Source organism: Scyliorhinus canicula, chromosome 4, assembly GCF_902713615.1.
Source record: "Scyliorhinus canicula chromosome 4, sScyCan1.1, whole genome shotgun sequence".
Lineage (NCBI taxonomy): Eukaryota > Metazoa > Chordata > Chondrichthyes > Carcharhiniformes > Scyliorhinidae > Scyliorhinus > Scyliorhinus canicula.
In genome coordinates, this window is record NC_052149.1 from 187,652,424 (window position 1) to 187,679,058 (window position 26,635).

Sequence of the window (26,635 nt, forward strand, 5' to 3'; positions counted from 1 at the left end):
TCCTCCGAAAACAGCAGTGCAAACTGCAACCCCCTCCAAAGTTATTCGTTTATGAGAATGCTGGCCCCATCCTGGTTCAAGTGAAATCAATCCAAAAAGTTCCCTCTTTCCCCAGATCTGGTTCCAGTGCTCTATGAACTGAAATAGATTTCTCCAAACCCAATGTTTGAGTCACACATACAACTCTCTGATCTGATTTACTCTCTGCCAATTTGCTTGTGGCTCAGGTAGTTATCCAGAGACTATTACCTTTACGGTAATAAACTAAACTAATTGCTGTTTCAAGGTTTGGAGTATTGCTCAATAATTATTTGCCATTAGTTAAGTAAGAAATTGAATACAGCACTTACATCTCCACAGTCCTAGTTTAAACTGTTTCCCTAATTTAGAAAAAAGAAACATAAAACTCACCAATCAATCACCTACCTGATCACTTAATTAGTGCCTGCAGACCTCCGGTCTCAGTGTCTCTTGCTCCCTCTCTTGGACCGATCCATGACTTGTGAAAGACCAGAACAACGCCTCTTCCCTCAGCACCGAATTCCTCTGTCAATTACTTTGTCGATGCTGTACACCGCCAGGTTGTCCTCTATGCCACTTACACATGAAATCTTGCAACAGCAAGTGGAGTGGTGTAGAATAAGTAGCTTCCGACACATATATAGTCGCTGGGTGATATTGGAGGAGTTCAGTACATTCACAAAGTTGACGATAATTTGCCAAATGATGAACAGAATCCATAACAAGCTTAAAAATTCTGTTTCATTTTTCGAAAGTAAAAAATTTATAATCGGCCAAAGTTGATTTGGATTTTGATGTTTTTTTGTCTGCAGTTAGTTTTAGAGAATAGGGTTCTACTAAAGCTCAGCTCCATATCTTAATCGCTGCTGTGGTGTTCTCTTAAGCACATCACTTTTAAATGTATTTTCTACAATGTTTATTGGCAAGATTAAGATGTCCAAAAGGATATCACTTTCCAGGCAAAATAATTCTTAAATATTTAAATGAAAGTCCCAGTTTTTAGTTCATAGATTATCTTAACTCTGCTCAATGAAGTTATGAAGCCAAGCAAGTGTAAAATATGTGGCTAAGTAAGTTTATGCACATGACAAGATATTTCTCCGAGGATCAAAAGCAGTTTTTGTTTTATTGTCCCCCTTCAATTATTGTAGCAAGTCAGACAATGTTATTTTATCCAATAATTATTATTAAGCAAATATAGAGATATATTAAGGTTTAGATGGATACTTTTTCAATGTTGCTTGCTTCAGGAATAATGCGATAATATTGTCCGAAGATTTATATACTTTAATGAGACCATGAGAGATATTGTTTACTTCCATTCTCTTCCGTAGCCCTTCAGGAAATATATTTGCATTTATAATCAGAGAATTGTGGTCAGTAGGCTCTATTATACTCTGTTAACAATATGTTACTATTACTTTAACACTGTATAATCATTTTATGTGAATGCAGCAAGTAACTACAGACTATGATAATAGGCCACAGATTTCTCCATTATAACATTACCCTGTATAAAATTATATTTCCATTTGATGTCTCCGCTTGGATGGAAGACATATCTGCGCAGCTCTTCAAGATTCATATTTGTTTACGAGTCAGTTAAAACACCGTAGACTAGAATCTCCTCCTATTGGCATGTTAGCAGTGGACTAGGTCTCCCACCATGTCCACGGCTAAGCAACTCAAGTTTCCTGGACTAGCTCTCATTAGTTATCGGGAGTGTGTACAATCTGCTGCATTTTGGCTTACCATCGCTAGGACAGAGAGAAATACAATGCCACTGCAGCATTTAAAATACTGCAGCTAATTAAATGGATACATTTTTTTTGGCAAAGGGAAGATAACAGGAACTGAGGATAAGGGATGTCAGCAACAGCAAAGCTTTGCGGATTTACTGAGTGTCCTGCTAGCAGCATAGAAGTCATTATGAATATTGAAAGTCAGAAAACACATAATGAGATGGTCCAGACCTTATGAAGGGAAGTGGCAGAGACTGCCAATATAACCTCCACCATCCACTGTCTCAAGTGCAAGGTGAGGTTTAATAACTTGACATGATTGGCCAAGGTTCGTTCGGATGCTGCTTTCTATGCGCATCATGAAAATTCACCGGCTCATAGAAGATTGCTAGAAACCACAATGCAACAATTTAAATTCTGAATTACTGTCAGAACCCACATTGCCACAATGGAGTTTGTTTGTCTTGAAGAAGAGATGTGTAAATAGAACATGTATCAGAAAGCTTTGTAATAATGGAATGCGTGCAGACATATGAGTGAGACTGGTAAGTGTGTGTGCCAGTCACTTTCCTCTGAATGTACATTCTCTCATTGTAAAGGAAAAGGTAAACACTGCCAAAGAACTGCTACGACGGGAGTAATTCCAATCTGAGAAATGTTAAATCTGGGAAGAAAGCTTTGCAGCATTTAGGAAGGCAGAAATAGGCTGTAAGATAAAGAGAAATAGAAGGCAAAGTGCCAAGATTAGGCGAATAAAAGAGGGCGAAGGGTGATTGCAGGTTGATTCAGGTTTCTGTTTCAGGCCAAAACTCTGGAAGTTCTGTCCTAAGCCTCGCTTCACTCCCCCCCCCCCCCCCCCCCCCCCCCCCCCCAACCCCGCGTACGGACCAGACCCCCCACTATCAAGGCGGTTCTTAAAACCGTTCTTTAACTAAGCTTTAATTCATCCATCCTAGTGTCTCATTCTTTGGCTTAGTGCCAATTCCTGTCTAATTACACTTCTTAAAGTGCCTGGGGACAATTTCTAATGTTAAAGACTCTGTATAATTGCAAGTTATTGTTGTTGTGGTGAGTCAGAATGGTTTACTTGGGACAGGACACTGAAAATGAGGACATGGAGTGTGTATCCTTCTTCCTCAAAAGGGTAGAGAAATCCTAGCTGAGCAGTCTAGTCAACCAGACCCCAGGAACCTAGGGCGGGATTCTCCGATCCTGAGGCTGTGTTTAACGCCGTCGTAAATGCCATCGCATTTCTTGATGGCGTCAACATGTCCACAGGAGCAGTGATTCTGAACCCTACAGGGTGCCAGCACGGTACTGGAGAGACCCACAACGCTGCAGCTGCCGATGCCAGCATCAAATGGGTGCTACGGGTCTGCGCAAACGCGGTGGCTCCCTTCTCCGCGTCGGCCCCGACGCAACATAGTGTAGGCCTACAGGGGCCAGCGCAAAGCAAAAGAGGCCCTCAGCCCGGGGGGGGCCGTCCCTTCGATCGGTAGGCCGCGACTGCGGGCCAGGCCACAGCGAGGCCCCCCCCCCCAACCGGGGTTGAACCCCCCTCCCGCTCCAGCAGGCTGCCCCCGGATGGATGCACGGCAAGGTTTTGCCAGGTAAGACCACACGTGGACGGCGCCTGCGGCTGCTCGGCCCATCCCGGGCGGAGAATCACCGGGAAGGCCACGTAGAGCGGCCCCCGATCGGCGCTGACTACGCCGTCGCCAATCCTCCGCTCTCCGGAGAATCGGCAGACCGGCATCAGGGCGGCGGCGCGCGATTCACGCCCGGCCCGGCAATTCTCCGGCCCGGCGCAAGCCGAGAGAATCCCGCCCCTAATCTTCAAAAGGATAGTTATTCCCAGAGCACAGATTTATACAGATTATACAGATTCTGTGCACATGGTTCAGATTAAGGAGGAAAAAAACGAGCTCATTACACACATAAACAAGAATAGGGGTTTCCCAATTGGTAAATCAATATTTCCTGGTTACGGCCTTAAATGTAACCAAAGAACACTGTCTTTGTTCTCGTTGGAACAATATTTCTCAGGTGGGTAGACTGTTCAGATTTGAATTCACTTTGGAACATTTTTGAAGACTTCAGACCACAGTTTGTGGGAGTAAAGTAAATAAAAATTAAAATATCACTTTTGCAAGCCTCCAATTTTATTAGGACTATTCAGTCTGAAATGATTCTTGAGTCTTCAACCAGCACCAAGTAAACTACAGGTAGTAGTAATGTGAAAGAAATACACAGATGTACAGGTAGAATTTATATGTATTTGGGATATTATACTTCACAATTGCGAAAATGGACACAAATTCAAGTATGGCCATTTTTACCCAGAAGAACTAAAAGCATATACATGGACAACAACAGCTGGCAGCTTTGGTTTCAACAGGTGTTAAACAGACGCTGTCTGTACCACACAGAAAGTAACTGCAGCGCCTTTCAAGTTCTCTCCACACAAAGGAAAGATAAGAAAAAGCTCTAAAGTTATTTTTTAAAGAACCTTAAAAGCTTTTACGATGTTCGTATCTCTACTTACCTATTCAGAAGATATTCTTAGTACTTACTTACCTCAGCAAATTAGAAAAACAGACTTTAAAAAATCTATTCCACTGTTAAAAGTTCAAATTCACTTCTATGAAAAATAGAAACAATTGGAGATAAACAGGAAAGACATTGAGGGCACATATAAGAATATGATGACCATATATAGACTCACAGCAAGGATAATAAAACCACTTTAAAATTGAATCATAGTGAATAATAAGGACACATCTAAGAGATGGGGTTAATCAAATAGGCAACACACATTGCTGCTAAAGAATGATGGTGGTCTGCTTTAGAAGGGTATAACTGTTCAGTTTCCTTTCAGAAAATCAGGAATATTGTACTGTGCTGGGACACCACTTTTTTTTCTGTTATTCTGGTTGTCAATGAGCTGAGTATCGTAAAGCAGACTGGTTTTCCATCCAACTGCCCAACAACTTATACACTCAGGGATTCACGTAAAGCGTCACTTTGAATACGGATGGGTATTCTTAAATTGATATTAGCTGCAGCATTTTATTTTAAAACCGATGTTAAATTCTGTACTGGAACTATGACCATGGGTTGGATTCTCCGTTTCAGAGACTAAATGCTGACGTCAGGACTGAATTGCGACAATTCTACCTTCATGATGGCAGCCCTGGTCCCGGAGCAACTCAGGACATCCTAATGAGCTAGCACCGGTGCCATGTGGAACAATTCCAAAACATGCTGCTGTGTGATACGAAGAGATTGGGATCAGCACTGGAGAGCCTGACAAGCAGAAGCTCCATATAGGCACTCCACTTGCCACACACCGTCATCCCAGCCAAGACGATAGCACTGGCTGTGCTGAACTCATGCCCATCTCATTGAGGGGTCGGCTGGGGCCATAGGGCACCTAATGGGGTGACCTGGGGAGGCACCGATACGACCAGTGGCGTTATGTTCACAGTGGACAATCAGCGGCATGCGCAGTCGGATGGCTGCCTTGCAGGCTTCCACAATCGTGGCCCATGTCCGTCCACCCCGACCCCACTGACCACCTCCTGACCTCCCCCCACTACTCCCCCTGGTCCTGGTAGAAGCCCCCTGGCCAGCGGCACAACTGTCAGCACACTTTAGCGATGTTGGACACTTTTTGTACGCCCTCTCCCTCAGCAGCCACGGCACCTGTTTCCCGATTTTAAATACAAGTGAACATTGCCGTCGGTAATTCCTCCTGGCAGAGGCAGAGCATCGTGGGGTGCCCGGAAATTGCTGAGTCATCCCGTTAATGATATGCCAAAGGTGTTTATTATACAATTTGCATACCCACGCCGGTGTGAGGCATGGAATGCATTCACACCGCTGTCAAGGCACAGGAGCAAGGCATTCAATCGGGTGCCTGGCGCCGGCCTCGATTTACAGCTGATGTGATTCTCCACCTGATCACGTTTCCCGATTCTGGCGTCGCTGGACAGAGAATCCAGCCGTGCATTCAATCCACGTTTAATATAATCCACTTTTTTAGATTTTATAGTCATGAACATTAGGATGTTCTTATCCACTTTAAAATGTATTGTGTATTAAATAGCTCTGATATACGCCTGTAAATAAGTTGGTATTATATAGCCTATCTTGTAGTCTTCTGCATGCAGTATAAGAACCTGCCTCTATTGTGTTTTCTGAAAATGGAAATTTTTGAAGAAATATCCTTTATAATATCGAGGCAGTTGTATTTTGGCCAACAAATTACTTAACAGGCTATCTGGGCAGGATTTGCCAGTTGTTCACGCTGGCGGGATATTCCAGTCCCACCAACAGCGCACAGGTTTCCCGGCACCGAGGGGTGCAGTCAATAGGAAATCGGGTTGACAATGGCGGGACCAGAAAATCCCGCTGGCAGGCCGCCTCCTCTGCCGAAAAACACATGCGGATTATGCGGTAAATTCCGCCCAATATCTCTTAATAGTCACTTTCCTTGGAGAGATGCAGTTCACTTTCTCAGACTCAAAATAAGTGCCTGCCTGAGTGAAGTTGCTGCCTTGAGCTCAGCTGAGGGTGATTGTTGAGGGACTGTTCCTGATCTAGGATACTCTATAATTTGGGGCTCCCGTTATAATCCACTTCAGTAACAGATAAGCAAAGAAATTAAATTAAAATGTCCCTTTCAAAAGCCTTCAATGTTATTGGGACTATTCAGTCTGAAATGAGTCTAGGGTCTTCGTCGAGCACCAGTGACTACACAGGTAGTGGTAACAGATATTGCTACTTCCATTTTACGGATACAACGCTTGTTTCTTGATGGCTTCCTCCAATGACACCACCTGAAGGAGTTTCAGAACTGGGCTGTTTTCTCAGCACTGCAGACAAATGACAACAAGCAGCAGAGCCCCGGAAGAGGCAGCAAATCCTTGCAGACAGCAGCTTCACCAGCACCAGAGGACTCATCCAGCCACCAGCCTCTCAACCTTGCAACACCCAGTGCACATTTCAATGAAGCACCAGGAAAAGGGCTAGAAAATGTAAGGTAGCTAGAAATGGTAAAGAGGAGAGGATCATTCCGCCATGAAGTATGAATAAATGACAATGGGTGACATACATAGACATAGAACATACAATTCAGAAGGAGGCCATTTGGCCCTTCGAGTCTGCACCCACCCACCTAAGCCCTCACTTCCACCCTATTCCTGTAACCCAATGACCCCTCCTAACCTTTTTGGTCAGTAATGGCAATTTATCATGGCCAATCCACCTAACCTGCACATCTTTGGACTGTGGGAGGAAACCGGAGCACCCGGAGGAAACCCACACAGACACGGGGAGAACGTGCAGACTCCGCACAGCCAGTGACCCAGCGGGGAATCGAACCTGGGACCCTGGCGGTGCTATCCACTTGTGCTACCGTGTTGACATATAAGAATTAGGTGCATTTAAGAGCTTACAAGATCAATAACACTTTTTGTTGAATCCTGTCATGGAATCCAGTTGTCGGGCACCACATACAATACCAGAGTTCAGTTTGGTGGATGCCTACAATTTACTGGATGCAAGAGAATAACTTTTGTATAACAGAAGCAGAAAACGTCCAGGATTGCACATCTTTGTAATGTGGCTGCAGATAATGTAGGCGGGAAACAGAAACCCAGGAAATTCCATTCCATCACTACCGTTAGTGAGAATGTTCTGGGGTAATTTGCTTTCTCGTTTCTGATTAAAGCTTGTTACTTATCTTACCCCACTATTGTCCATGCTGTACAACCTCCTCATGATGTGAGGCTAGAAGATGTTACCCTTGTCTTCATTTTCAGGGAGTAGTATCCCTTCTGCACAACAGAAGTAACAATAATTCTGGACACTTTTACTGGGCTCTACTGCAGGATTCCCCCAGGCACTTCAGAATACCAAAGATCTGTTCCATTGACCCCAGTAGATTTCTGCTTGAGATGCCTTGCTGGAAACATTGTCCACAACTGCTTTATCGCCAGTGATCCTGATAAACAGTTAGAACATAGAACATAGAACAGCACAGCACAGAACAGGCCCTTCGGCCCTCGATGTTGTGCCGAGCAATGATCACCCTACTCAAACCCACGTATCCACCCTATACCCATAACCCAACAACCCCACCCCCCTTAATCTTACTTTTTTTTAGGACACTACGGGCAATTTAGCATGGCCAATCTACCTAACCCTCACATCTTTGGACTGTGGGAGGAAACCGGAGCACCCGGAGGAAACCCACGCACACACGGGGAGGACGTGCAGACTCCGCACAGACAGTGACCCAGCCGGGAACTGAACCTGGGACCCTGGAGCTGTGAAGCATTTATGCTAACCACCATGCTACCGTGCTGCCCTTTGTTATATCAGGACTGGAATGTTGAATTATTGCAGATATCATAGCAGCTTAAAGGTAATGAGTTAAACATTTATTGAATAAAAACATTTTTTATTCATAAAATTGAAGAGTTTGCCATATTGGGCAATCAAAGCCGCAATTGTTCTGTCAGTTGTTCCTTGCGCCTGTGAACCTCGTCATTCTATAGAATTAGTTTATTCCATCCCTGTTTGGGATGTTTGTTCGGAAATAATAAACTAATAAATTGCAAGTTTTACCTGAATATAAAGTCAGTAACTTCCTCTGTCCAGTGGTGGGCCACTACCCGACTACAAAAAAAGCCAAACCTTGCCTGTAGGTTGCAAAATATTTCAAGCCAGTGACCACCTTCACTGCTACAGTATTGTTCTCCTAATGCAAACGGGCTGCAAGTGTGCACTCATTACCTGACAGAAAAACATTGAGGAAGTGCAAGTACAGCCTCATGAGGTATTTGTGGGTAAAGGAATGTATGCAAGACCAGCTAGGTCTGCAAACCTTGTGGAGTGATTATCAAGTGCGTTGGAATCAAAAATCACCTCTGATGCTTACTCTTGTAGCCTTCAATCCATCCTCTTCCATACTCTCATATTACACAGGAGTTGAGATATCAACATTGGGGGGAAAAAAATCAATATTCCCAGGGAACTGCCTTAAACATGACCTGAAAACATATATATCTGAGGTGGATATAAGACCATAAGACATAGGAGTGGAAGTAAGGCCATTCGGCCCATCGAGTCCACTCCGCCATTCAATCATGGCTGATGGGCATTTCAACTCCACCTACCAGCATTCTCCCCGTAGCCCTTAATTCCTCGTGACATCAAGAATTTATCTATCTCTGCCTTGAAGCCATTTAGCGTCCCGGCCTCCACTGCACTCCGCGGCAATGAATTCCACAGGCCCACCACTCTCTGGCTGAAGAAATGTCTCCGCATTTCTGTTCTGAATTTACCCCCTCTAATTCTAAGGCTGTGCCCACGGGTCCTCGTCTCCTCGCCTAACGGAAACAGTTTCTTTGCGTCCACCCTTTCTAAGCCATGTATTATCTTGTAAGTTTCTATTAGATCTCCCTTAACCTTCTAAACTCCAATGAATACAATCCCAGGATCCTCAGCCGTTCATCATATGTTAGACCCGCCATTCCAGGGATCATCCGTGTGAATCTCCGCTGGACACGCTCCAGTGCCAGTATGTCCTTCCTGAGATGTGGGGCCCAAAACTGGACACAGTACTACAAATGGGGCCTAACCAGAGCCTTATAAAGGCTCAGTAGCACATCGCTGCTTTTATATTCCAACCCTCTTGAGATAAATGACAACATTGCATTCGCTTTCTTAATCACAGATTCAACCTGCATGTTTACCTTTAGGGAATCCTCGACTAGCACTCCCAGATCCCTTTGTACTTTGGCATTATGAATTTTCTCACCGTTTAGAAAGTAGTCTATGCTTGGATTATTTTTTCCAAAGTGCAAGACCTCACATTTTCTCACGTTGAATTGCATCAGCCATTTCCTGCACCACTCTCCCAAACTGTCTAGATCCTTCTGCAGCCTCCCCACTTCCTCAGCGCTACCTGCCTGACCACCTAACTTTGTATCATCGGCAAACTTCGCTAGAATGCCCCCAGTCCCTTCATCCAGATCATTAATATATATGGTGAACAGCTGCGGCCCCAACACTGAACCCTGTGGGACACCGCTGGTCACCGGCTGCCATTCCGAAAAAGAACCTTTTATCCCAACTCTCTGCCTTCTGTCAGACAGCCAATCCTCAACCCATGCCAGTAGCTCACCTCGAACACCATGGGCCCTCACCTTACTCAGCAGCCTCCTGTGTGGCACCTTATCAAACGCCTTTTGGAAATCCAGATAGACCACATCCACTGGGTTTCCCTGGTCTAACCTATGCTACACTTGGGGCCATTTTAATGTTTCATTTAAATTTACTTTGCCCCAAAGACTGTTTGATGTCTTCAAAAAAAGCTCCAGGGTAAAGTAAATCCTAGCGCTCTCACTGGTCAGGCAGTAACTAGATCACTGAGTTGCAAGGGAGATGATTTTGGTGCAACGTTTTATGGTGGGATGGTGGCAGTTGCCATAGCACTCATTATGTTGTTTTTTTTGTGCCTCAGCGCCACCCAAAATGAGTGGTGAAAAGGGAAATCAACCTCGTATACTAAAGCAGTGGCTATATTTATTTACCTTTGCAATTCTGAGCCAGGTGCATGACAAATGTCATCTGCCACTAAATCAAATAAGGAGAAATTCTGATTCCGAACTATGCCATGTTTTACAACACCAGCTCTCACTTGACAAAAGTAAAAAAGTTAAGAGATTAAAAATCCAGAGGTGGTGGACACCAAACAAGTGAACCTCACAGCAAACATCTGTTGAATAAATGAGATTACTCAGGACAAGGAGTCCTGAAGCAAAGGTCCAAAAAGATAAGAGATACAAATTTTAGTATGGGAGCACAAAGACAAAGTTTGCAGCACTGAATCTTAAGTACATTACATATCTGGTATATTTGTAAGTTGTCACGGTTAGATATCTGCAAACTGCATGAAGGATTTGTTGCATGCAAAGTTTTAAGATTTTGCTATTTCCCTTGTCATCGGACAATTCAAATGCATTATGATAATGTGAAAATCATTAGGTAAAATTGACCACATCAGGGCTTGTCGTCTATAGCACATTTACTTTTTTTGTTTTTAATACAATGAATGTGTTCATTTCGACATGACTGCGCCATGAAAATGGGCATATTAACTGTGCTTCTTTCCTCTCACTGTAGTGCCTCAGTGCAAGATTGTTTTACAAAACCAATCAGGTCACTGACCACTGATGGACCTGAAATATTTAATACTTAAGGGGTGCCTAACATCAGCCCTCATTACATTCTAGGGGTTATGGTTGATTTTTGCTATGTCACAGCAACATAAGCTTTCTGATTTGCTGGAACTCATGGAATTTGTTCAATAAAATTCTGTTAACTACTGGAAGTTAGTTTGTCATGTACTAATAAACTTGTATCTCTAGTTAAAATGAACAATGCAATAAAATGTAACTCTAAATGGCTGCAATGCTCTGAGCAGGATGCAACATTGTCACGTCAGAGATAGCATCAGGAAGCTGAACAAGAGATTGGTCCAACATAGTAGAGTACAAAAAAGAGTTTTTATTGCTAGTCATTAAGATCACATTGGTTATTACGTCATACATTTTCTTTGTTTTTTTAAAATAAATTTAGAGTATCCAATTACTTTTTTCCAATTAAGGGAAATTTTAGCGTGGCCAATCCACCTACCCTGCACATCTTTGGGTTGTGGGGGCGAAACACACGCAAACATGGGGAGAATGGGCAAACCCCGCATGGATAGTGACCCAGAGCCAGGATCGAACCGGGGACCTCGGCGCCGTGAGGCAGCAGTGCTAAACATTGCATCACCGTGCTGCCCTATTACGTCATAAATCTGTATTTATATTCCTACTACTAAGTCTCTGAATAAAGCATTTTATGGTACTGGGATTCGTAATTCTATCCTCTGGCCCAGATTTCAGGTGTTTTCAGCCGAATATTCAGTCACTGTAATTTGCTATTAAGCACAGTTTGCAGTTAAAATTACAATTAACCAGGTCGAGGCTTTTCTACACATACTCAAAGAAACAAATGGAGTTGATATTGACTCATCTGTATGACGTTTACAGGATGCAGAAATGGGCAGGTAATAACTAGATTTTCTGTATTACTTTAATCCTAATATAGCACATGTCTCTGGGGATATAGTCAGCTCTAGTTTTCATTTGTCTTTCAAAAGAAAGCTGAACATTTCATTTTAGGTTACCTACTTTCATGACTCCATGTGTTACACAGTAGGTTCTGAAAAATCAACTAGAAGCCATCTATCAGAGATTAAATAAAAGATAGCTGAACATCAAAAAATGCTGTTTTTGAATGTTAAATTCGCAAATGTTCCTCCTGTTTCCAAACAGTACCTTTATTGTGCTATTTGAATAGTTGTGATTTTTTTTGAGGAATTGTATAGCCTTAAAAATATGTCGGCAATAGCAATACATTATCCTTAATCATTGTCAATCAAATACATAGGACGGGATTTTCACGACCGAGGTGGGTAGCTTAAGTTGTGAAATTTGCCAAATCGTCAGACCCGCCTCAGTAGATGCACATTTTTTCCTTGGGAGAGCGGATAGAGATGGGCTTCTGAACCCAGAAGCAGATAGTAAGTGGTCTCAGTGGTGAGTGAGGCAAGTTGGTTAGAAAGTCTGCCTCGATTCTCTGGGACATTCTCCAAGTTGCTTTTGAAGCTGTTAGGCCCTATAGCCATCACCTCTCATACCCCATGTTAATTCGTGCTCCCCACCCATCCCCATATAGCCCCATGCCAAACCAGTGCCAACATATGACCCCCACCTATCCAATGCACCACATAGCCCCCATGTCAACTCATGCCCCTTCAAGCCCCCATGCTACCTTCATAGTCACGTATGCAGTATCAATCATGGGCAGACCTCAGGTGCCAAGTGGAAATGAGAATTAAATTCCTAACAATCTAATACATTCGTTGGTGTGATGGATTCATTAAATCTATTCAAAGCTTTTAAATCCCAAATCTCATACAATAGAACAAACTTATATTCAGAGTCCACAGCTAATTCTTAAATGGCTCATTTAAACTGCCAATCAAACAGTGAACTCAAAACCCCCTGATGAGATCATTGTAGCTTTTGAAACTCTGCCAAGCATTCAAACTGATACAATAATAGTCCTTGGGTAAATATCAACAGAGAAGTTGATTGAAACTGCATGACAATATACTATTGATTTTTTTTCTAAACTGTAGAGATGGCCTGTCAATAAAAGCAGCCCACCAGAGATTTAAAAAACTCTCAGTAACAGCTGTTTCTTATTAACAAATAAAGCATAGGGCATTTAAAAGATTTCAGGTCATGACAGTTGTAACAGATTAATCCTCCCTACAAAAGTATTTATTTCTACTCCCATCAATTTATAACTTCCAGATTGTGGGTTGGCCTTGCAACAGCCAAAATGGTGTCTGGTTGACCTCAACACTAAGTTCAAATCAATCTAGTGAGTTTGGGTTTCCCTCCAGGGCAAATGATGCTCAGCCCCTTTCCCTTGTTGGTACAAATTTCATCTGTCGGAAATGGGGGCAGCACTTCCACATTCATGTCCCGCCCATCATTTTTGAAGTCTGCAAGTCTTCATAACCCCACAAAAATCCAGACCACAGCTTCCTACTTGGCTTGCATAGCACACGGTTTTTAAGTGTGGTTTTGTTCCTTTCTTCAGCAAATGTATTTACCATGCCTTTATTAGGAAGGTCTTTAGAAAGTGTGTATGAAATATTCAACATAATACTGTATTTATTGGTTACCTGTACGAAAAGCTAACGTTTCTTTCATTGACAATGCACTGTTAACCATATTGGCATAACATTAGTTTTCACTGCCGAGAGGCAATGTCAGGTTTAGCAATTTCGAAGAGAATTGCATTGATGTTTATTTTTTCACTCAAACTGGTAAAAACATTCCAAGGAAAACGATGAAAAGTGCAATTGTACATTGCTGTTTTGCAATTCATGCAAATATTTACATATTAAATTTCACAGTAACTTCATTGAAGCCTACTCGTGACAATAAGCGATTTTCATTTTTCATTTCAAGTAAGCATCTAAATATACACATAGAAAACACAAAGGACAAGGAATTCAAGTACAATTCACTTTTTTTGAAAGCGGGTTTTCTAACTCCTTTAAATTACCTTGTATAATCTTGTTTTTCTGACCAAATAAACATGCCCACCTGTGTTACCACTTTTTAGTGCAGCTCGCCTTTGTTTCACACAGCAGAGTGCCTTGCAGAGCACATGGATGTGGGCATGACTTTCCATTCATTAACTTCGCTGGTCAGAAAATCATGCAGTGCACACTTAAATTTCCCAAATATGCTCTGGCAGGGAATGTTCCTAGACAAGGCATGAAGTCAGAAAATTATCTAAACACATTTAACGCTGTTTGATACATTTCAATTAAGCCTGGAAACTGGGGACTAGCTGATACATATGAAAGGACAAGCTTTCTGTGGTTTCTATGTCTAAAATCAGCAAATATTGCACGATACACAGAGTTCTATCAACTTGTGATTTCTCTTTGCACATTTATGGATACTCAAGGCAAACTTAAACTGTGAGAGATTTCCTTTCAAATCACAGAAATCAAGGTACAGAACTAAAATTGAAATCATACACCTATTTATAAATTAAACTGTTTCAGCACCACCCTTTTCAGAACATATTGTCTGAAAATATAAAATAATCAGTGAAGCTTCTAACATTTTCTTTAAACTAGAAACACTTCTCTGAATAAAACTTAGCACAGTGAACAAAACTGGCAATATTAGGTCAATGCTATCAATATTAATAATTTCTTCAACAATCAATGTTGGAACAAATCCAAACCTTCCCGCTGAATCTTGTAATTGTTTTGTGATCCAAGCTATATCATTAACCATCTACAACTGTCGGAATATTAACAGACCAAGTCAAAAAATTCTTGCAAAAAACTTGACATTTAAATCGACATATATTGCTAATTGCTGCAGCCCAACCCCGATCAAAACAAACACCTTTTTGACGTTTAAGCTTCACTTTTTATCTGTTTTGCAAAAGATTGCAGTACAATATAAAGATCAATCAAAATGATGCATATAAGGTCTTGTGTTTCTCACCAGTCAGCCCACAATTTTGTCCTGTTCACATGACGTGTCCTGGTCGTTTCGAAAGAAGTTGGGCACGTATAGCAGAAGCATGCTTTAAAAAGCATAAATTAAAATTCAAAGATGTAATAATAAAGCATCTAGAAAATGAAAATATAATGAAGTGCAGTCAGCATGCATCTGAAAAGTAAAATTCCTGCTTGATCAACTCCATTGAATTTTTTGAAGAAAGAATAACGTAGACACGGGTAATGCAATAGATGTAATATATATATATCAGGCGATCAGGGGTTATGGGGAGTAGGCAGGAGAATGGGGATGAGAAACATATCAGCCATGATTGAATGGTGGAGCAGACTTAATGGGCCGAATGGCCTTATTCTGCTCCTATGTCTTATGGTCTCCTATAGATTTTCAAAATGCTTTTGAGAACTGATTCATGACTAAGATCAGAGCATGTCGTGTCAAGGACACATTGTGGAATGAATAAACAACAAGCTACAAAGCATAAAACAGATTATTGAGGATAGTTACTCAGATCGGCAAAAGATGAAAAGTAGTATTCCATAAGGATTTGTGCTGGGACAATTGTTATTTGTCATTCATATAAACTATTAAGACTTGGGAATCTATTTATAATTTCAAAATTTGTGGCTGACACCAAATAGAGGGTATTGGCAACACTGAGAAGGCTGCAACAAAACAAAACATTTATTCTCCACCCATTTTGAAAGTTTATTACCGTCAATATAGATACATGAAAATGGATGCATTTTAGTAGGAAGAATAGAGATGAAATGAAAAAAATGAAAATCGCTTATTGTCACGAGTAGGCTTCAATGAAGTTACTGTGAAAAGCCCCTAGTCGCCACATTCCGGCGCCTGTCTGGGGAGGCTGGTACGGGATGACATCCTCCTTGGAAACTGAAAATCCAAGTTGCACAGACCAGCAGATGGGTCAAGGGTACAGGTACAAAATCACTAAAATAGTGGTAGAGGTTAACAGCGCAATACATAGCAAAACATTGGGGTTGTTTTTTGAAGGGACGAGTTGAAAAGCAGAGAGATTATGTTAAACTTGCGCAGAACCTTTCTATGAACAGTTCTGGTTACTATAAAATGGAAATGGAGAAAGTGAAGATGGTGTAAGAGGATTTACAGAGATTATATTATACTGAGATAATGGGCGGGATTCCCTAGCCACGTGTTTCTCAGCGGCGTACTGTTCACTGGCAGCGTAATTTTATACTCCCACCACTTGTGAATGGTACTTGGTCTTTAACCTCCCCATGCCGCCGGGAACCTGCGGGCATGGGTGCGCTGCCAGCGGGAAAAGTGAATCGCAACAATCAGAGAATACCAGCCACTATCTCTCATGGACAATTGAGTCAGTTCAGACTTTTTTTTAATTCTTTCATGGGATCGGAGTGTCAGTATTAAGGCCAGCATTTGTTGCCCTTACCTAATTTCCCTTGAATTGAGTTGCTTGCTCAGACATGAGTGATCCTGGTGGAGTTTTATAACAAACAATGATAGTTTAATTGTCACCATTACTAAGACCAGCTTTTAATTCCAAATTCATTTATTAACTGAACTTAAGTTCCACCAACTGTTATGATGAGATTTGAGCCCATGTCCCCAGAGCATTAGCCTCTGGATTACTAGTCCAGTAACTATGCCAGCATCACCTACTATGAGAAAAGGGCAGCCTGAAGGTGATCTGATAATGTCTAATATTATGGAAGAGTTTGATAAGGTAGACATAGCGAAGGGGGTGACCACTTGTGAGAATCACCAGAAACCACAAATATAAAATAAATAAATAAATAAATAAACTTTGGAATTCAGGAGAAATTTATTTACCCAGAGCTTAGAATGTAGAATTTGTTGCTCCATCGAAAAATGAGACAAATGACAGATGCATTTCAGGAAAAGTTAGATAAATAATGAGGGGGGGAAAATAGAAGGTTATGTTGATTGAGTTAGACAAAATAAAGTTGAAGGAGGGTCATGTGGAGCACAACTACTGGCAGGCACTATTTGGACTGAATGGCCAGCCAGTGCTGTAAAATCAGGAGCTGACAAGCACAGTAGCAGAAACCCACAGTAAAGGTTTTAAACTAGCTCCCCACTGGTCTAAGCTGGAAATAACATTTTAGCTCGCAAGCAACTTTCTTTTTTTTTTAAATAATTTTTATTGGAATTTTTTACAGAAAATATAAAATATAACAACAACCAATGAAATGCAACAAAATAACCCATAACAACTGTAACACCCCCCAGACCGTATCAATGCATGTATCATATCCCCCCACCCCCCCAACCAGAGAACTTAAAAATAAATTCAAATTAAATAAACAAACATAGTCATCGCCCCCCCCCCCACCTTTTTCCTCCCCCTTCACCCCCCTCCCCCCCCGGGTTGCTGCTGCTACTGTCCCAGTACCCTATCGTTGAGCCAAAAAGTCGAGGAAAGGTTGCCACCGCCTAAAGAACCCTTGTACCGATCCTCTCAGGGCGAATTTGACCTTCTCTAGCTTAATAAAAACCCGCCATGTCATTGATCCAGGTCTCCACGCTTGGGGGCCTCGCATCCTTCCATTGTAGCAAGATCCTTCGCCGGGCTACTAGGGACGCAAAGGCCAGCACACCGGCCTCTTTCGCCTCCTGCACTCCCGGCTCCACCCCAACCCCAAAAATCGCGAGTCCCCATCCTGGCTTGACCCTGGATCCCACCACCCTTGACACCGTCCTCGCCACCCCCTTCCAGAACTCCTCCAGTGCCGGGCATGCCCAGAACATATGGGCATGGTTCGCTGGACTCCCCGAACACCTGACGCACCTGTCTTCACCCCCAAAGAACCTACTCATCCTCGTCCCAGTCATGTGGGCCCTGTGCAGCACCTTGAATTGGAAGCTCGCAAGCAACTTTCAACAAACGAACTCACAAATTAAATTCGGTAGAAGAGGTTATTATGATTCATCAAGAAAAAGATTCGACAACTATAAAACTTGATGGGTTGATTGTAATTTTAAATAGAATGTAATCTGTCCATTTATTCAATAGGCTAAGAGTATCCAAACAGCAAATTTAACATAGTTAAATAGCCAGCATAAACACAATCTGAAGAGTTTATTTGAACCTTTACGAAAACTGTCAGTTGGCTTGAAATGGGAAGTTATCTAAACTAATTGGAAAACATATTCAAAGCAACCTGAAATAGAGATCTCTTGTTATCGTGCTAATGTCAGCACTGTTGCCCATTAAAGAACAGCTAAATATTGTTCATTTTAACATCTTTTCAGCTCACATTTTGTAAGACTCCAAAAGTGACCCATCAAAGCTTGCTGTGGACCAGAGGAGTGAGAAAGGTTGGGAGCACATTTTCAGATCTACCAATTTTATCACATTTTTGTATGGAAAATGATTTGCAGAGCAAGAAAATAAACCTTGGCAGTTAACAACCTTGACAAGATGCTTTGGAGAAAACAGTTGTGCCAAAAGGAAAAAAAATCGGAAACATATGTTTAGCATTACCACAAGTCTGTCACCCTGAAGTAAATTTAAAAAGTGTCGTCCACAATTAAAACATGGCTAATGTTAATAAGGAAAGTGACAGATGAAGAAAATTGCCCACAACTTAACAAGAATCGACTGAATTAATTATTTAAACAGGACCCAACAACAACATATTTTGATCACAGTGGCACAACCTTGAGATAAGAAAGCACAAGAGCACTTCATGGCATTTTATATGATTATATGTCAGTGCCTTTGTCAGATGCTCAAAATACTTACCAATAAAGTGCTATTCTAAGAAATGGCATTTGAAGAACGTAATGTCTGCACTTACCCGAGGACACAGGCTGGCAAAAAGACAATTCTGCCCAATGCATAAAGGTGGATTTGTATTGCGCTACTTGGTTTTTTTCTTCAAAATGTTTGTGCAAGATATACACTGCTGAATAGTTAAAGAATCATCAGTATATTATTTTGAAACAATTCTTGTGGCAGCAGAAAATCGAGCTTGGGAGTAGTTACTGATTGACCAAGTGAGGGGGTTGAATTTACACATTCAGTTGAAGGCACACCGCTTGATATTAATTTAGCTAGCTCACACCATCAAGATCAAAAACTGCTCCAAGGTGTTACCCTCAACAAAGTGCATAGCATTTACTATCCGGAAGAAATATTTACAAAATTAAGCTTTTGAGGGCTGATTGAATGTGGTTTGCCAGTTCCAGTCATATCACCTCAAGGTTTCCGAGATGCTTTGTGTTATGTAGCTTTTCTAATGCAACACATAATTTTAAAATTGTCACTGATTTTACAGCTGTCTGACCTTCGAAGGAGATGATGATTATGAAAGATTTGAAGATTCATCTCCCACTGCCATTTGACAAACCAAGAAGACAAATGTGAAGAGGATTCTGGGGAGACAGTGGTGTAGTGGTAATATCAGTGGACCAGTAATCCAGAGGCCCAGGCTACTGCTCTCCGGACATCACACCACGGCAGCTGGTGGGATTTAAATTCAATTAAAAAAACATGGAATTGTCAGCTAGTCTCAGTATTGGTGACCATGAAACTACCATTGATTATTGTAAAAACCCATCTGGTTCACTAATATCATTAGGGAAGGAAATCTGCTGTCTGTCCTAACCTGGTCTGGTCTACATGAGACTCCAGACCCACAGCAATGTGGTTGACTCTTAATTGCCCCTCTGCAATTGTCAAACAAGCCATTCCGTTCAAGGTGCTTTTGAGGATAGGACACCTGCTGACCTTGCCAGTGATGCCCACATCCTGTGAAAGAATATAAAGAAGTTTTTATTTAAAATCTAGAGGTATTGTTAATTAGCCAGCATGGGTTAATTATCACTATATATATCTGTTTTACTTTTTAAAAGTGATTAATGATTGTCTGAGTGCTGAATAATGACTTTAAGGGATTTGCTGAACCTGGCATGGCCTTTAAGCTGTAAAAATGCACACATGTATGTAAAGGCTAGCCTTGGTCATGTAAATTAGAACATATTACTACTAACAATTGGAAATTTGACAATGAACACTAGGAAAGGGGTGGATTTAGCCCAGTGGGTTAAATAGCTGGCTTTTAAAGCAGACCCAGGCAGGCCAGCGCACGGGTTCAATTCCCATACCAGCCTCCTTGAACAGGTGAACTTGTGACAATAAGCGATTTTCATTTCATTTTCATTCAAACCTGATTATATCAACCAGCTATTATCAAATCTTGCACACAAACATACACATTTTTTAGCAATACAGACTACATATTATAACAACACGATATCCACCATGCGTAAATGTACTAACACATGGTTAACAACACTATATTTTTCATATTAGTTGAGCACAACTAGAATTCATAAGGCTAACTGTCATCCAACATGAAGTCAGCATCATCCAAGGGCCAACAATTCCAGGTTTTCTTTTAACACGGTCGAGAAAATGTAGAATATTCATTGCAGAACAACAGACTGCATTGTGAAGATGTATTCAGTAGTTCAATGATAAACATGTTTGTCGTATTAAAAAGGTTACCTAAATACAAGACGATCACAGAAAGATTTGCTCCTATGATTAAAACCGAGAAACTACATTCTTCCAGTCCTCTTAACCCTGATATATATGTTCAGCCAATTATAACCCAAAAATGGGGCACCTGGACAAGGAGATAGGTTTTAGAGAAAATTAATGTGGTGTGTGACAAAATACAGCATCAGAGCTCCCTCTAAGGTATTAACTCCATTCATTGAGTGCATGGGTACCCAGTATGATGATAACGTTAAAACTGGACCAATGAAATGCAGTCGACTGGCGTGCAAAGCCAACCTTAGATTGACCTAAATGGCTGGCTCTAAGTATCTCTGCTCCATTTTGTGATTTAAGATGAGATAATTACCGTATCTAAAAAGTAACACAGAGAACACTTTGGAAAAAAAGGTGAAAATAACGTCCGTAAACGCCGGGAACAATGCAAAGTTTTTAAAAATCGTCTTTCTAAAGAACGATCATAAATGTACGCGTGGAAGAGGGGAAGGCTGCTAAAACAAATACAAGAAGCCCCTGCAATAAATTCACTGAGCACTTGTGTGTGTTTTTTTAAACTACCGGATTACAACCTGCCTCTGACCATGCAAGCGGCTCCAACGAAACGTCCCTAAAGTCCCTTTATTATCTCGAACTGCACGGCACCAAACTAAATCCACAAAGCAGGATTGCACCAATATTTTTCCCGCCCTTGTGCAATAGTTGGAGACTGTTCCTCCCCCCCCCCCCCCCCTCCCTCCCCATCACCAATTGCTAATTTCCTCTGGACACAGTGATGTGCTACATTTTGAAATGCTCACGGTCCATTCAGCGCTCTTGAGGCGCCCACCTGCATAATGATAAACAACGGATAGAAATGCCAGATGCAGTCTTGTTAAAAGCTAACTCATAAAGCTCGCAATCTGCAGCTTGCACAGGGCACTTACCAACAAACAAAAAAAGGTGTCAAAATCCCAGACGTCATTCATTGTAAAACTTATCAAATGGAAAAGTAGCCCTTCCTTCAAAAAGGCTAAACCAGGCGTGAGGGAACGGGCTATTTTTTTCCCCCACACTTTTCGAAGCACTGATTCGCATGAAAAAGTCTTGGCCGGAGCCAAAATATACCAAGGAGATTGTGGTAAAGTTTTCACACAGTCATTGAATCGACATAACACCAACACGCAGGAATGATGACCAAACAGAAAAAAAAAACGCCCGCCAACACGAAGCTCCTTGATATTCCAGCCCAAATAACCGCCTCATCCTGTTTGTTATCAATGAAGGGAACCGTCCCCACCCCCCAGTGCTGGAGGTTAAGGCAACCTGCAGTCACTTACTGTGCAATGGAAGCTGTCATAATGCCTCACACAAAAAAAACAATTCCAACACGTATTAGCAAAATATGAGAGAGAGAACTTACCGCAGTCCTCACACAAGATCCTCCCAACATCTTTTTTTAGATTCTTTCCGCCTGTGTCTAGTGGAGCAAATGATGTCTTGAATACTAACGGTTCATCTGTTGGGTCCATGAAAAATATATATTTCTCGTTCGTCTCGACTTTGATGCATGGTTCTTCCGATCCGAAGTCCCCGATGGTGATGAGCTGGTCTCTCTCCAGTCCCCCGCTATTGACTGGCCACACGTCCAACACTTTGACATTAACACTGTAGGGCTCGGTGGCGTTGTTTGGGACTGACTGCACCTTGCCCTCGATCACCACCGCCGAGCGGTAAGCTTGGTCCTGCAAAGAATCTAAGCTGGGGGGATAGCAGGCAGACGACAGGCGGACGGCGAGCAGCATGGCGAAGTGGACAGCACCAAGCCTCATGGTGGAGGTGGTGCACGCCCGCCGCTCGGCTGCACTGAGGTGGAGCGGGGCCGGGCCGGGCCGGGCTGGGCTTGGCAGGAGGCAGACTTCTGGCAAAGTGCACTGCAAAGCCGCCTCGAGTTGCACGGCTGATGAGCAAGAAGAGATCTTGCGTAAGTGTCCATGGCATTTGGGTGTTTGCATGGGGAGACACCGCTCGGAACCGGAAACGGCGTAACGCTGTACTGCTGCCCTAAACCTGCCACCGCATCGGCTGGCAAATATCAACAAAATCCACTTTTCCTATCCATTTAACCCCAGTGCACTTACCATCATCCGTGAGGAACAGCGGCTCCATCGCAATGCCGTGCGTGTCATTTAGCAGCAGGCGCAGTCAGTCCCCCTACCTCCCACTGAGATACATCCCCAACACCTTACTTAGCACATCGCCCTTCTCATTCCCAGCTCTGTTAACCAAGTTCAAATGATGTTGAAAATGCCGTCGCTATGGTAACTAAACGGGAGGTTGGGGGGCGGGGGGGGGACTAATTTGCCAGGATCGAAGCTTGCATATTCCACAAATCTATCTCTCAAATCAGTGGCGGCCAATCGTTTAGATGTGTCTCACATTCGCTGTTCCAGTCGAGCGCTCTCTCTGAGGCTCAGATAAACACCTCTCATTCCCTCAGAAGATAACCAGATCAAAGGCTTTGCATTGAAACAGTTAACGGGTCTTTTTTTTGGGGGGGAGGGGGGCAGGCAGAGACAAGGAAAGACGTTTAATGATTATGATCGCCTGTCCCGCCCAGGACCCAGCGCCTCTGCATATGAAATGGTCATTTATCCTCACGTATATTTATTTCTGCCCTTATCTATTCACAACGTGGATGCATTCTGATCACATCCACTTCGTGCTACAGACCTCTGGGTATGAGGATCTTCTCTGCTGCCTGCACACCTATTCTGTACAGAAACCGCGATTCTAGGTGCAGAAAACAACCTGGATAGGAATAGGAGGAGCGATAGGAAATGCAACAGACCATCTGCAAAGCACAGGTAGAGAGAGTATTTTGTCACTGACCACGTGAAAATACTGTACACTTATTTTGTACAGGTGGCAATGACTTTACATTTACAGTATGTGTGTGTTTGTTCAGTCTCAGATTACGATTGCTTTAATGAAAATGTGTACTATTAAATTTCACAATGTAGTATGTAGCTGAGATTTGATACGTTACACAGCTGATGACTGCAGACCACCAGTCAAGTGTTTTGGTCATGCACAGCGACTCCCAGCGCCTGAGTTGAAATTGGCGTTTGCAAAGCAAAGTGTTTCCCCAGCAAATGATAGGAGTCCTGAAAACACATCTACAACCACATTACGCCATCCTCCCCACCCCACACATACCACCCCCAAAAAAACAACCCTTCTCCAGTGTGCTGGTGATGGAGAGGGTGTTTCATTCACTGGTGTCCTTTTCAAAGGAGGTGCTTGGTTCATTGTCTGCTGATGCTTCATCCCGAGCCATTGCCTTCTACTTCGTGGTGCTTTAACATTGCTATCCATTCTCAGAAGCAAAGTGAGGAGGCAGGCCCAGAGTCTACCTCAGTTGGAGCACAAATTAAACCTGTGCAGTTGGCATCATTCTGCACCACGCACTAGCCACCTAGTCGACGAGTCACCTAGAGTGAGAGTTTATGGCCTCAAAATTCTGTTGCCACCCATATTTCTGGCATTACAGGTGTCATTTCAGGTCTAAGATTGTGTCTTTGATGGCACAGTGGTTAGCACTGTTGCCTCACAGCACTAGGGGCCCAAGTTCGATTCCAACCTTGGGTGACTGTGCGGAGTCTGCACATTCTCCCCATGTCTGCATGGGTTTCCTCCAGGTGTTCCTGTTTCCTCCCACATTCCAAAGATGTGCATGTTAGGTGGATTGGTCATGCTATATTTTCCCTTCGTGTCTAAAGGTTAGGTGGGGATATGGGGATTGGATGGGGGATTGGGCCGAGGCAGGGTGCTCTTTTAGAGTTTCAGAGGACCGGTGCAGACGCGATGGGCCAAAGGGTCTCCTTCTGTCCTTTAGGATTCTATGAAGTCTATGAAACCTGTGAAATTCTATGAAAGGGTACACATACTTCTGGAGTGGGCTATGCCTGACACCATTTTGGGCAGATTGTTAGCTCGGCACAGAATAGGGACATTGTGATAATAGTCAGCATGTAATGTGTCGCAGTGCACATCTCAATCACATCACTCCAGCTAACGTCCTCTCTTAGCCCTGTACCGTTGAACACACATTCATCCATAGCGAGGACCCTCTCCCCCAACTCATATTACTTAAAAGGATAATCAACCATTTTCAGGTCAGTTGCTGAGTGATTTCTACTGCCTGCTGCTGAGTTGGTAGCCATCAAACAGAAGATTTTGGAAATAGGGAGAGAAACATCGAGTTAACATTTCAGGTCAATGACTGCTGAGTATTTCCAGCATTTTTATAATTTCTACTTTTATTACAGATTTCCAACATCCGCATTATTTTGCTTTTGCGTTAGGAGAGGCGTTTGGAGGTTTGTACTGCTACGTTAAGTTGCTGATGTTTGTAGGGAATGATGGAAGTCTTAGTCTTACTTCAAAAGTTCTCCTCAAACCATTTGTTCCTGGTCATGGATGTTACAGTTTCCATCACCCTTGGCCTGCAGCATGACAGGGAGATTGAGCAGGTGTGACACTGAGGAAGATAAATTGCTTGAAGAGGGAGGAGAAGGACTCTCAGCAGGGGGGCATATACACCCAGGGTCTTCCGAGAGTATTCTCCTGTTTTAATTCTGTGAGGAACTGTCAGCAGTGTGTCCATTTCACTAAGGAGTTCTCACTGAATTCTACCATTTGTGACAGACAGAACTCCAAACTCAGAGTAGGGAAAGGAGGCATTGCCAGTGTGCGTAAAGGTGACCGTGGCCATGCATTGCTGAGTTGGATTCCTTTCAGAGAAAAGCAGGTAGAGGGTTCAGGTACTTCACCTGGATAGCAATCTTCCCCATAGTGCAGAATGTCAATCATGTTGTATCAGCTGCATGTAAATTCAGAGATGTACCAAAACTTCAGACGATTTCCACTCTCTCAATATTCACACTTAGCTCATCAAGTAGATCAATGCAGGTCAGTTATGGTGCCTTTATTCTATGACAGACCATTGTGCCCTCAGTACAGGGGCCACCACAAGCAATATGGCTGCTGGGCTATCCACTGAACATCTGGCTCATGACCCTGGTGCATAATCTAGGCATACATGGCAGCATGCAGAGAATGACAGCAGTGCTGTAATATGAAATATTATCCAGCAGATAATTGTGCTTCACAAGCAACGCCTCTGCTGCTTGGGCAGCCCTGGAGAAAAACAGCAGAGCTCATCAGAGCATGCCTCAGGATTCATTGTGGTTTGCTGCATCCTGCACAACCTTGCCATCACGAGGGCAAAATGCTTGAGCTGAGGCATACGGTAAGCAGCTGACGAAGTGGAGGAAAAGGAGAAGCAAGAAGAGTGGGAGGAGGGAGGGTCCAACCAACACAACCTGCTTCCACTTAATCAGTCTATGATTGGCTCATTCAATGGTGCAACCCTAGTTCTGCATTCAAAAACAGTCTCGAAACATCTCTTACCTGTTAATGACAAATACAATGTCCTCTTGACTACAATGTTGAAACAAAAGCCGCTGCAAAACAGTGATTCCAAACCAACCTTATGAATCAAATTATGCAATATCCCATACACAAGTTAAATAATCTGCCTTTGCATGTGTTCCATGTGCCTTTGCTTGTCCGAGTTGTCTTTAACAACAGCAAGTGCGCAAAGAGTGGTAATGATGGGAAGATGAATGCTGTCTTCACGAGAGAGGAGATCAGGTTTGTGCTCCACAGTGCCATTACAACTCTCCTGAGAAAAATTGTTATGAGCCAAAGGATTAAGAGTGTTTTAGAAACCAGCAAAGGGCCACAAAAAGTGGGGGGGGGGGGGGGGAAATAGAACTGTAGTAAACTAATGGGCTTACACAACCAGATTTTTAAAATTAATTTGTTCATGGGATGTAGGCATAGCTGACTAGGTCAGCATTTATTTCCCATTCCTTATTGCCCTTGAGAAGGTGAGCTGCCTTCTTGAACCGCTGCAGGCCATGTGGTGTAGGCACCCACAGTGCTGTTAGGGAGGGAGACTGTAAGAGCTTTTGCAAGTACATAAGAAGTAGGAGAGTTGATAGAGCTGATATTGTTACTTGAGAAGCAGAGGCAGGGGAAATTATAATGGCACAGCCATAGACGCAAAATATTAGTTCAGTCTTCAGATTAGA

General features: G+C 42.7%; 1 protein-coding gene across 3 annotated transcripts in view; it reads right to left on the reverse strand.

Moving 5' to 3' along the window:
* Nucleotides 1–22,960, reverse strand: part of LOC119965230 (pro-neuregulin-2, membrane-bound isoform-like) — an 885,803-nt gene extending 862,843 nt beyond the window's left edge. Inside the window, exon 1 of one of the 3 annotated variants that reach the window (XM_038795698.1) lies at nt 21,898–22,960. In XM_038795698.1, coding sequence (XP_038651626.1) covers nt 21,898–22,489 — 592 coding nt within the window. In that variant the 5' untranslated portion in view covers nt 22,490–22,960. The remainder of the gene's footprint in view (nt 1–21,897) is intronic. The other 2 variants (XM_038795699.1, XM_038795701.1) reach the window with 2 other exon arrangements.
* Nucleotides 22,961–26,635: the final 3,675 nt, after the last annotated feature.